Genomic DNA, 12,440 nt, shown 5'->3' with positions numbered 1-12,440 from the left:
AGCCTTGAGCTTTGTAATTCGTAGAAAAATGATCCATGATTAGCGTATTGAGGTTGTGCGCAAGATCTTCCTTGTCAAATGTCATTCGACAGTCTGGCTTCTCAGCACTTGACGACGAAAACTTCGAGGTGTTTGTGGTAAGTGGTCCGCCGAAGTATCGTTCTTTTTGCGTGCCTTTTTTCGTTTCAAAGCCGACCATTCGGCCTTCCAGGTGTCGATGCTTTGGAGCAGGTCCGGATCGGCATCCTTGGGCACATATGCAAGACACCTCACCTCGATGGCCTTTAACTGGATCTGAAGATTCAGGACCTCCATCTCGCCATCGTTACGTTCGGCCTCACTGGCAACTCGTCAGCGAGAAAGAATCAATGATTATTCAACCGTCAGAGGGAACCCACAGTTCATTAATTCGCTCCTCGAGGTGAATAATTCTTTGAGCAGCACGCTCGGCCCTAGTAATCAGTAGATCGTGTATGTGCTAAGGAAACGTCAACAGGAATTACTCATTCTGAGAAGCAAACAACTTACGTCTTGTTCCTCTTGTCTGGCCTGCAAATTGGCGACAATGGATTCGAGGGATCTCTGAAGCATTTGAGCCTGCGCCAAAATTTGATCGGCATATTGTGACCTCGCGTCCACGTCACTTTGCTGGTCTTCCTCTGTAGTGCGCTCAATGTCTGCTTCTTCTTTCGGCGGCTCCATTTCTGGCGTCGGCTTGGGCAATGTCATTTCGGAAAGACGTGACTTGAGCCAGGAAGATCGAGGAGTGCCAGAGCTCAAATCACCGCTCGCCGCACTCAAGCTGAGTGACGACTGATTGCGCCTATGCCGATGTGATCCATTTGCCCAACCATGAGCCAAGGCGTGCTCCAGCTCGTCCACTTTGGCGTGCATGGAATCCACGCTGTCCCCCTGCACTTCATCTTCAGCCGAGAGTCTCGCGGCAAGATCGTTGAGTCTCTGGATCAAGACATCCTTGCTATCCTGGGCAACGTCTAGCAGCTCGTCCGCAGACCGCGATGGCGGAGTTGGGGATGGAAGCCGTGCTGAGGACGACCGGTGTCGCAGAGGCGAAAACGGGGATCTGCCGAGAAAGTGGAAGCTCAGCGAGGGAGATGCTGGCGGTGATGAGAAGGTCGGGGTGGAATCTCCTGGCTGCTGGCGCCCGGGATAATCCGGAGAAGACGGCTGCGGCTCCTCCAACTCTTCCGTCGGGCTCCCAGACATGAGCCTCTCTCTTTCTTCTCTCCACCGGTCCAACACCGCGTTCGAGGGGTGGGGCCCGGTCCCTAATGCATGCAGGAGAAGAGTAGTACTCCGAGGCTGGTCCAGGTCAGGCAAGGACAAGTTTTGCCTTGTACGAGTCGGCTGCTTTTATACCGAGACGCTTACTGGAGATATCCGTCTTTTCAGCAAGCATTGACGGCAGTAGACGGATTATGCATGAGACAATGAAAATGTCCAATAAAAAGTTTCGAGAAACGGTTCGTGAATCGTGACCACCATGCAAGACATCTGAAGTCGGCGTGTTTTGGTCGGGTTCAAGTGGGTCGCGTACAATGAAAAGCCCCACGGGGCAACTTGTTAGCAGCATTTCTGGCATTGCTTCCAGTCGGCCCAGTTACGCACAACCAGCATCATGCACTTTGTATTTTTTCAATGAATTTGTTTTTGTCAGTTGTCAGTTGTCAGTAACCAAGTGGGTGGTCATTCGAAACTTTGCATGTAGGAGATTTTTGAAGCATGGTCAATTAACAGGAAATTGACCAAGCGTCCGCAGTGGAAGTAACAGCTGTTCGGAACCTTACATGAAGGAGGTGTCATAAAGACAACAGAGCATTGATATCTTGTTCCAATAAACAGGATCAATATCAACTGCAACTTTGCCATGAATCATCAAGGGCAGATGATGAACTAATAAGACTTGTGCCATGAACAACCATTCGAGTTTGATATCGACCCCCAACCCACTCGTCTGTGGAAATCTGCAAACATCCCGCGTCTGCCAACGGGAGTCACAGCTGAATCGAGCGTCGAGTGTGGGGAACCCCTGTCTAGCAGCAAACACGCCCAGCCATACCTTAGCCAGCCCAGCGTCCAAGACAAAATCATATGCCAATCGCAGACGGCAGCCCCCGGCTTTACCTGTCAGCGTCGCTAACGGAGGTTGGTTGGTAGTGATACATACTGTCACTCCTTTTGCAGCCCTCATGTTTTAATCAAATATACAGGAGACGAATAGTAGAAGAAGCAGTTCAATTGCATGACGTGATGATATAAATTGTCAAGATTCTTCCCTTGCAATTTTATTTATTTATTTTTGTGTTGAACTCGGGCAAATATTTAAGCCCGTATCAAATCTAGGGGACGGAAGCCCACAGGCGCTTGGCTCAAGCACGATAATCAGGGGAGCCGAGCAGTTTATCATCTGATTCGGTAATGGACCGAAGCTCCCCCCAAAAAGGTAGCCCGTGGTCCGGGAGAAGGGATGTGTAAGTTGTGTGATGCAGTGCTATGCCGAGAACGGCATTTTCATCAGTCATCTTTGAAATACATTGCCAGAGTCAAGATATGGCTGTATGTTGGTTTTACAGCATTAATAAAAATAGTATAAAATCATGGTCATTTGTTATCTTTGGAGCCCACTAAAGTTCTTTTTTGTTTTGGAGCATTTATTTTCTACTCGCGCTTGTCGATCATCAAAATCTTAAGCCTCGAGTTTGTGACTCAATCATTATTCGCTGGCCGCTCGGGTGTGCTGAAGAGGAGCATCCTCGGCAGTAGCAGCCGTCCCTCTCCGTCATAGTTCAGACCGCGGGGTCCATCGAAAGCCGCGACAAGGGTTGGCGCCCATTAGCTTGCAGCTGTTCTCGCTATTCGTCTTCCTTGTCGCCGAAACATCACACGACTCATCACACAACGACCGATTTCTGTGCTTCCTTCCCATGGACCACCGGCCTCCCCTTCACATTGCCAGACATCACCAGTAGTGACGGTACTGAAAGAGAGTCGATTTAGCCTCCCTTTGTGCATGCTCGCTCGACGAGCCACCCTCCGCCCATCATGTCGTGGAAGGCCTCGGAGCGCTTGATGGACACCATCAGACACTATGCAAACTTCCCGGCAACAGGAGTCAGCTTGAGGCAAATGGTCCAGTTTGGCGAGAAGCCTTCGACAGGTATGTGCGCCCTTATCGATTCAATGTGGTCACCTTATGGCCAGCATTCTACTCAAAATCGCGCTTTGTTTTGCTCGAGCTGCTGCTGACGACGAATCTCTCTCTCCTAGGGACTCTGTTTCGCGCCTCCCAATTTCTCGCCGAAGAATTACCAATTCGCCTTGCACATCGAGTTCAAGAACTCCATACGTTACCAGATGGACTCAATGATATGCCTTCAGTCAAGAAGGTTGCTGACTGGTATGCGCAGTCATTTGAGGTACGTGAAGCCGACACCACCCAGTCCACCACGAGCCAGAGACCAGTCTAACAAAACCCATGCAGGAAATTACCACTTTACCACGACCCGAGCTCTCCGGACAGGTACGGGAAAGACTCTTGAGACCCAGCAGCTTTAACAATAATGGCGTGGCAAAAATGTTATCCGAGGCCATCCCAAACCCCAGTCTCGACGAAGGTCAATACGCTTCGTTCAATAATGGCAACGGCAGCAGCGCCGGCAGAAAACAACAAGCCGCAAGACGATATTTTGCCATGGTGGACGATTCCAATGATTGGCCACCGGATTTGAAGGCCTACAACCAAAAGTTCTCCCAGACATTGAAAACGATCAAGAGGAGACACGACGGTGTCGTTACGACGATGGCGCAGGGTATTCTAGAGTATAAGCGGAAACGGCAACGCATGCAGATTGACCACAACATTCAGTCCTTCCTCGACCGGTTTTACATGTCCCGTATCGGTATTCGTATGCTCATTGGACAACATATCGCCCTTACAGACCAGAGTCACCACCGAGACCCGACATATGTTGGAATCATCTGTACCAAGACAAATGTCCGGGACTTGGCTGAAGAGGCTATCGAGAATGCCCGATTTGTATGCGAGGATCACTACGGCCTGTTTGAAGCGCCAAAGATCCAGCTTGTCTGCAACCCGAACCTCAACTTCATGTACGTGCCTGGCCACTTGTCGCACATGCTCTTCGAAACATTGAAGAACTCCCTGCGCGCTGTCGTCGAAACGCATGGCCAGGACAAGCAAGAATTTCCCGTGACAAAGGTCATCATTGCTGAGGGCCGAGAGGATATCACCATCAAGATTTCGGACGAGGGCGGTGGTATTCCCCGAAGTGCCATACCGCTGGTCTGGACCTACATGTATACCACTGTTGACCGGACGCCAAATCTTGATCCAGACTTTGACAAGAGCGATTTCAAGGCGCCAATGGCTGGTTTCGGATATGGATTGCCGATTTCGAGACTGTACGCGCGTTATTTTGGTGGTGATTTGAAGCTGATTTCCATGGAAGGGTAAGTGTCCAATCGATCCCAAGCACAAGTGCAAGCGCCCCGTACTGACTGAAAGAATCTAGCTATGGCACGGATGTATATCTACATCTAAACCGTCTATCGAGCTCATCGGAGCCTCTACAATAGCAATCAGCAGTCATGAGGGAGTGGTTGTCCCAAGGATTGGCGTCGAAGGTTTACAGCAGAGGCAAGCGGCTGAAGGCGTTCCAAGAGGTCTCAGAGCGCAAGCAAGTAGGCGACACCGCGTCTATGTTTAATGAAGACGACTCCACGTATACTGGCAACCGCGGCAGTAAAGAGTTGTGAAGTGCGCATGCGCTGCACTTTGAACAGTGGGATATATTGTGAGCATGTTTGCACGGAAAAATACGTACGCATGGCTTGAGGATAGATGGTTTATACTCCACAATAAGGTGTGCAAAGGTCTGGTAAGACATGACGGCAGTCGAATCATCAACAGGTACAAGGAATGATTTGTTGCCGTAATCACAAGGGTCCTCTTTTTTGGTAGTATGGCGTGAGGGTTTGGATTGAAATACTGGGAATATACTGTTTGAAGGACATATTTGCCGAACAATCATCATTGCATGTTTGTGATTTCAATGCAAAAATTACTTGGCGATTGAAAGAAGTCTCGTTACCAAGCAATCATAGGTAACCGGCCGTCTCCGGATACTGTGACGTAAGAGCGAGAATGGTCGTTTATAGGCTATTATTTGTTTCAAAGCATATGGGAGTGTATATGTACATTTTGGTGCAATTGAACATGGTGAACGATGAGTAGTAGTGTTGCTATAAAAGGCTACCTCGGTCAGTTGGCCAATAGGACCATGCTGATTTGGCTGACAAAAGGCTCGGATCAGATAAGATCTTTGTTATCTCGCACTCGGCAATCCATGCAAGCAAGCAAGCAAGCAGACCAACAGAATTTCGGATTTCGGGCTGCCTTGTTTTGCCCTTCCAAGGACATGCATGACCAGTTAGGCAAAGCGATTCGGGTTTGGGTAACATTCTTCGTATCCATGGGCTCCGCGGACCCGGCGATCTCAGTGATATGGATAAGTCCTTTATGATCTTGCAATGTTGCAATCGGAGGCTTTTGTCGCCCGTCTTTTTTGAAAGCATGTGAAAGAAGACTCATCACTCTGTCGCTTCTCTGCCGTTCCCAGTGTTCCTCCTTCCATGAAATACACCAAGCCGGTACAACGCAGCCGCCCCCGGGGCAGGGATGGTCATTTAGCGAGTGTCTAGGCGTTAGCTCCCCTGCTGGGTCCAACGCTTGCCACCAAAGTTGGGATAAATGGTGCCAGAGCTTCCGCACCTGGGCTGCTTGATTAGCGAGCTCACCCGCTCCAAATCGTGTAACCCCAGGTCGAAATCGGGGGAAACGTCAACTGACGATTTTCCTTTTTACTCCTCATCTCAAACTAGTTTCTCTTTTATAGTTTTCTTCTTCTTTTGCTCTCTTGCTCGCTTGTACACTAGTTGCTCTTCTTTCGCATGTCCCAGGCCATTATTGGCAAATTCCCAAACATGCCGGGCTCCTCGCGAATGCCCATAAGCCTCCGGGAGAGCTTCGATAGCATCAAGAAGAACCGGCCCAAGAACCCATGGTCCGTTGTGAACCTGGACTTGTAAGTCGAGCACCTAAATAACCCACACCACCGCCAAAAGGCCCCAACCTCGGCACCCAAGTCCGGAGAGCTGCGGGCTGCAGATCACTCGCGTATGGTGAATGTTGGCAAACAACATGCATTGAATATCATATTTTTGATCTCTAGAACAATGCTAATCTGATATATTTGCTATTATCAAGACTCCGAAACATTGTCTTCTTCTTTTTCGTCCTCCGCCTCCTCCGGCGCTCCTTCTGGCAGCTCAAGGGCCGCGGCCTGATCGGTACCGTCGCCGAACTCTACACGGACGCCCGGCGCATCCTCTACGGCTACTTTTTGCGGCTCCCGGGCGTGCGCACGCAGGTGCGCAAGCAGGTCGACGATGCCCTGACCAAGATGTCGGGCAAGCTGGTGCCCGCCAACGGCACGCGCCACCTCAGCTTGCCCCGGGAAGCCTGGACTGACGAGGCCGTCCGCACCGAGCTCGAGGCCCTGGCCACCATGGACCACACGCGCTGGGAGGACGGCTACGTGAGCGGTGCCGTCTACCACGGCGAGGACGACCTGATCAAGCTGCAGACCGAGGCCTATGGCCGCTTCACCGTGGCCAACCCCATCCACCCCGACGTCTTTCCCGGCGTGCGCAAGATGGAGGCCGAGGTTGTGGCCATGGTGCTGTCCATGTTCAATGCCCCGTCGACAGCCGCTGGCGTGTCAACAGCCGGTGGTACTGAGAGTATTCTCATGGCTTGTTTGAGCGCACGGAATAAGGCCTATGCTGAACGGGGCGTTACTGAGCCGGAAATGTAAGTTGCCACATTGTTCCTGCGACTATCATATGAACCCAGAGACTAATATACAACTAGGATCCTCCCCGAGACTGCCCACACGGCTTTCCGCAAGGCCGGCGAGTACTTCAAAATCAAGGTCCACCTTGTCCCTTGTCCCGCGCCTCTACACCAGGTTGACGTGCACCGCGTATCTCGGCTGGTCAACAGCAACACGGTTTTGCTTGTCGGCTCGGCGCCCAACTTCCCCCACGGCATCATTGACGATATTGCAGCGCTGTCCAAGCTGGCCGTACGCCGCCGTATCCCCCTGCACGTCGACTGTTGTCTTGGCTCGTTTCTGGTACCCTTCCTCGAAAAGGCCGGCTTCGAGACCCAACTCTTTGATTTCCGCCTCAAGGGCGTCACATCCATCTCTTGCGATACCCACAAGTATGGTTTCGCCCCCAAGGGCAACTCGACCGTGCTCTACCGCACCGCCGAGCTGCGGACGTACCAGTACTTTGTCAGCCCCGACTGGTCCGGCGGCGTCTACGCCTCGCCCGGCATCGCAGGATCCCGTCCCGGCGCTCTCATTGCCGGGTGCTGGGCCAGCATGATGCGCGTCGGCGAGCCGGGCTACGTCGACGCCTGCAGCAAGATTGTCGGCACAGCCAAGAAGATTGCCGAGCACATTACCACGGCGCCGCCGCTCTCGGCCGAGCTCGAGATCATTGGCCGCCCCCTCGTCAGCGTCGTGGCCTTTACGGCGCGCAACCTCAACATTTACGACATTGCCGACGGCATGTCCTCAAAAGGCTGGCACTTGAATGCGCTGCAGAACCCGCCCGCCATCCACGTTGCCGTCACCATGCCCATTGCCAAGGTGTGGGAGAAGCTCGTGGCCGATCTCGAGGCCGTCATCGAGGCCGAGCGCGAAAAGGAGCGCGTCCGCGCCGTCGAGGGCAAAGGCACCCGCGGCAAGGCCATGGGCGACAGTGCTGCGCTCTACGGTGTTGCAGGCAGTCTGCCCAACAAAAAGATTGTGGTGGATTTGGCCAATGGATTCCTCGATTTGTTGTACAAGGCTTAAGATGTAGTAGTCTGTTGTCGTTCCCCTTTCTAAAAAATGAACCTCTCTTCCACATCAAGGGATCAACCTAGCAAGCGTTGTAGAAATTCAAGTAAATATCATGGGAAATCGAATGAAGCAAAAACAGAGTATATGGCCACTTTTGTCCAGTGAGAAGCGAGTTATGAGTGTTACTGCGTGTGAGAGAAAATTTCAATTAATTCATCTCGCCTTGTAAATGCTTTGAATATCATTTCAAGCCATCATCATTAGCAATGCGGGAACTCGAATCTCAAGATTTCCCCTTTCTAGATGCCTCCCTAGCGTTGGAAAAACAGCGAAGATGAAAAGTAAAAACAAAATTCAAAGGCAATGTTCCCTCTGTCGGGTTTATGCACTATTAGACTTGCCCAGAAACGCCAGTCTCTCTTTTTTTTTCCCCTCTTCTCCCTTGCACTTGTTCTAGTACAAATTTCCGGTTTCGCTGGTTGCCATGGAGTGTCATGTCCGACCTCTGTAATGGTCGTGCCGAAAATGTCGTGAGAGTGGGAGTGGCACATTTCATGACTCAATAATACAATGGAATGTATCAACGGCGTTGAGCAATCGGACCTCTTGAGGCGAGGGCCGTGATGAAACAATAAACGCCCCTTTAATTGGCTCTTGTTTTTCTGTTCAACACACGTCTAGGCTGCAGCAAAAGCCTTCTTCCACTTGGGCGCAAAGTTCTTGGCCTCTTCAGCACAGTTATTATCGCCGTTGCCCTTGATACAGCCGGCCAGGCGCAGAACAAAGTCGCCATCCTCGTAGACTTCGCCGTGCTTTGGTCTGTTGTATGAGTTCAAGAGGCGCTGAGGAATGATGGCGAGCTTTGAGAGAATGGTGGGATGCCACTGCACAATGTGTTCCTGGTAAAGAAGAGTTAGTATAAAGCCGAGCTGATCTTGAACTCGCGATAAAGAAATCACCTACCAGCGCATGTGTCTCTGCCTTTTGAAAGTTGTAGCTTCTGTATAACGGGTCGAACCAAGTGTCCAAGAAGAACTCGGCCCAGTCTCCATTACGGATAATAAAGCTACCCGCCGACAATCCGTCCTTGTCCTGGGTGACAACAAAATCAATGTCATCTCCTCTCAGATGTGAGAAAGTCTTGATGATGCTGTCCGGTGGGACAACAGGAAGGTCCTTGATCATGGTCTTTTCCAAGTTCTTGGTACCCATGATGTGGTCGACAATGTCCAGCTCGGGGTTCATGATGAAGGAGTGCTGGTCAAGGTACCAAATATACTTGGCATCTGGAAATTCCGCCAGGGCGTGTCGCGTGGCCGTCACCTTGGTCCACGACATGGGATCGCTTCCAATATCGTAGCCGCCTGCCGACACAAGCATTGTCTTGTATCCTGAGCAACACAAATGTTAGCTACTTGATCTGCGGAACCAGGATCTTGGGGCACGCGATCTCTACGTACCGTGCTTTTCAGCATATTGCATCCTGTTGTCTCTGATATCTTCCAGGTAATCTGGACTGCCGCCCCATAGTTTCTCGTCAAACACCGTGACCATTACGACCGGCGGATCGCCCGATATTACACGCCCACGCCGGCCCGAGCTGGACTTGGAGCTGCTACCGGAGAATAGCCATATCAGAAACATTATAGCCAAACCGCCAATCGCCAATGTCTTTGGCCGTATCCTCCGGATCGTTGGTATCCTCGACGATCGTGGGCGAAAGGGCGGCGGATTCGAGCTCTTCCTCGGTGGGTATGCGAAATGCATTGTGGTTGGTATATGTGTGTTACTGAAGTAGTGGATGGATTAGGGATGTGCCAACGAGTTGGAGATGGGCAGGAGAGGCTCCTGCCTGTAAGATCTCGTGTTCCGATTCGGAACAGGGACTCGGTAGGTTCAATCGCTTGGTGTTGTGGTTGGTGTAGCCCAAGCCGAAGAAGGGGTAAAACAATTTCTCGTATCGAGTGACGGGTTATCGTGGCCAGGGTGTGGAATGCGACCGATGCGGTAGGGTGTAATTTCCAAATCGATCTGTTGGCATTGCCAGAACAGCGTCGTCGAGAAGAACTCTGGCGGTGCAGCTTTGCTCCAACACTGGACTCGACTTCGAATCTCACGCCCCAAGACCAGCGTTGTTGTTGCGCACGTGTCTTTCAAATCCTTGGGTGAGATGGGTGGGCTGGCGGAGGGTCGCAGCTTATCACGACAAAGGGATGCTCTCAATTTAGCTCTCGGTCCATACAGCGGTTTTGAGGCGGGCAAGGAGATAGGTACCGGACTCCGGACACCAAAATAAAGTTAACTTCTTCAAGCGCCCCAAAAAGAGCAAAAAAAAACAAACTTTTTGGAGTGATCGCCAGTTGAACGGGAGCACGGCCACCCACCATAAACCGAAGAATGAAACCTCGAGATCACGAGAATAGATATCAAGGGGTTTCCGCTGGAACTTTTTTTCTGTAAGATGCTACCTTGTTAGCTATTGCCTGCCCGTCTGCTGTCAGCCATTGACGGGCGCATGCTTCAAACTGGCCAGTTGGGTAGATTCCTTGGCAGGAGAACCAATGAGCACTAGAACCCATCTCGAGGTCCACCAAACACGCTCATTAGCTGCCCCGCCTGCCAACCCGAAAATAAATTAGGGGACTACGAACAAAGGCATGGGTCTAGGTCCCCTAAAGTCACATCTCTTGCCACATTACTGAAGAACGCGGGGTGCATTCACAGGGCAACAATGACAACGAATGTGGCAGATTCTTGTTCATCTTTTCAAACCTTTGCATATGCAATCAAATTATTCAGAGTTGAGCAATTCTCGAGTTGATTACTCGGCAAAACTTTGAGGCCATTTTGAGATACTTGGTACGGACAAGGTTTGCTACCTGTATCTGTACCGTTGTCGTGCAGGAACTGTATTTTTCCCCCGTTGATGCAAGCAAGCAGCCTGGATATGCCGCAGTCCCGTCAAGGATCTCATAGATTTGGCAAGATAAGCGATGTCAAGAATCATAATTCAGGGTTGTCTACTTAATCTAAATGTGTCAATCTTGCCAGACCATCTTTCAACTACGTCTCAACGAGGAGTGATGGATAGTCGGCCGACTTGTGCTCCAAAGAGCTGCCAGCTCAGGTCAAAGTATTGACAGTCCTGAACCGAGTCTAGATAAGCAAGAACAAGACGCTCAAGCTTGCAGACAGTTACAGGACTTTCATCTCTGCACACAGACTAGTTGACACGATATGGAAGAGAATCTTCGTGGCAACTTAAGAGTGTGCAGTGTTGGGTGTTACAAGGCGGATCGAGACCATGAGGAGCGAATAAAACCTTGCGTCACTTTTGCTTTGTCAAGTTTAAAGTAACATGATTCGTTATAAACCTGCAAACTGCTCAGATTCTTTGTCTAAGATGAGATTCGGATGGTAAATCTTCAGTCTTGATGAAGTCCTCATGCAGTTCATCCATTGACGGATCTGTGGCTTCTTCAGCCTTGAAGTCATCTCGACGCTCATCGTTGTCATTGTTATCCTCGTCATCATCGTCATCGTCAACAGGCTGTGCGTTGACTATTCTTTCGCTCGCCTTGTCTAGAGCATTCTGTGTCCATCGACGTGTCCCTTTCCAGACGGCCTTCTCGTAATTAGCATGCAGATGAACACCAATAAACCGAGGTCAAAGCTTACCCAGAAGAATGTAATGGCTCCGATCAAGACCAACATGAGGTTGACATCCTCGAGTCGATCTCGGCCAGTACCACGGCGGCGAGCACCACCACCAACCACACCAGCCTGTCGCAAGTTCCACCATTGAAAGGGGCTCATGGCAAGGAATGCTTTGACAAAACCCACCAAGCCGAGAGAAAATAAGCCTTTTAGAAAATGAAAAGACCAGCTTCCTTCGTCGATATCACGAATGGGAATGCCTAGTCCTCCCCCGAGGTCGACGTCCAGATCCCACTCGTCAGATTCACCTCCGAGTGCCTCGTAGACGGTTCCGACAGGGTCGAGCCACAAGTCCAGAATCCGGTCGCCCACAAAGCCCAGAAGGAATATCGTGGTGATAACAATGAGGACAGCAAGAAGAAAGGCGAGGATCGGACTTCGTAATCTCCGGGCCCAGTCCATGCGCTCGAATTGGTATCTGTAGCCACATCGACTACATCTCCATTGATTTTCAGTACCGGCCTGCGAGTATCGCCACTCCTGTAGGCAGGACTCATGGATCCATTTGATACTGCCGGAGCACTTGCAGGGACATATCAAGCGCCCTTCCTCATTTTCGTAGACTTTGCGTGGCTTTCTCCCACGAATCTTGTCCAAGATTTCAGGCTCCTTGTAGGTTGGGTACACAACATCGCGACAGATGTTGCACTCTGCTGGTTTGCCCCTGGGCTGCGGCTGCGGCTGTGGCTCGTCTGCACCAGCGCCGAAATCGTAGGTTTGCTCCGAATAGTCCATAATCGGGATGTGCGCTCAAGCTAAAAACTTGTA

At 50.9% G+C, this 12,440-nt stretch overlaps 5 protein-coding genes across 5 annotated transcripts; 2 read left to right on the top strand and 3 right to left on the bottom strand.

The window, feature by feature from the left end:
• Positions 1-81: 81 nt before the first annotated feature.
• PFICI_11256 (uncharacterized protein) lies at positions 82-1,227 on the bottom strand (the record flags this gene model as incomplete). Its single annotated transcript, XM_007839837.1, has 3 exons — positions 82-340; positions 399-478; positions 529-1,227. 3 exons carry the CDS (start codon positions 1,225-1,227, stop codon positions 82-84), a joined length of 1,038 nt encoding a protein of 345 aa, XP_007838028.1.
• A 1,836-nt stretch (positions 1,228-3,063) lies between these two features.
• Positions 3,064-4,617, top strand: PFICI_11255 (uncharacterized protein; the record flags this gene model as incomplete). The annotated part of the gene is made up of 4 exons (XM_007839836.1): positions 3,064-3,178; positions 3,289-3,437; positions 3,503-4,491; positions 4,554-4,617. 4 exons carry the CDS (start codon positions 3,064-3,066, stop codon positions 4,615-4,617), a joined length of 1,317 nt encoding a protein of 438 aa, XP_007838027.1.
• A 1,407-nt stretch (positions 4,618-6,024) lies between these two features.
• Positions 6,025-7,967, top strand: PFICI_11254 (uncharacterized protein; the record flags this gene model as incomplete). The annotated part of the gene is made up of 3 exons (XM_007839835.1): positions 6,025-6,125; positions 6,308-6,913; positions 6,974-7,967. 3 exons carry the CDS (start codon positions 6,025-6,027, stop codon positions 7,965-7,967), a joined length of 1,701 nt encoding a protein of 566 aa, XP_007838026.1.
• A 665-nt stretch (positions 7,968-8,632) lies between these two features.
• PFICI_11253 (uncharacterized protein) lies at positions 8,633-9,722 on the bottom strand (the record flags this gene model as incomplete). Its single annotated transcript, XM_007839834.1, has 3 exons — positions 8,633-8,854; positions 8,919-9,346; positions 9,416-9,722. The coding sequence occupies 3 exons, from the start codon at positions 9,720-9,722 to the stop codon at positions 8,633-8,635; spliced, it is 957 nt and encodes a 318-aa protein (XP_007838025.1).
• A 1,618-nt stretch (positions 9,723-11,340) lies between these two features.
• Positions 11,341-12,407, bottom strand: PFICI_11252 (uncharacterized protein; the record flags this gene model as incomplete). Its single annotated transcript, XM_007839833.1, has 2 exons — positions 11,341-11,580; positions 11,634-12,407. 2 exons carry the CDS (start codon positions 12,405-12,407, stop codon positions 11,341-11,343), a joined length of 1,014 nt encoding a protein of 337 aa, XP_007838024.1.
• Positions 12,408-12,440: the final 33 nt, after the last annotated feature.

Source organism: Pestalotiopsis fici (assembly GCF_000516985.1).
Source record: "Pestalotiopsis fici W106-1 unplaced genomic scaffold PFICI_Scf_8, whole genome shotgun sequence".
Lineage (NCBI taxonomy): Eukaryota > Fungi > Ascomycota > Sordariomycetes > Amphisphaeriales > Sporocadaceae > Pestalotiopsis > Pestalotiopsis fici.
This window is presented reverse-complemented; position numbering and strand designations above follow the sequence as displayed.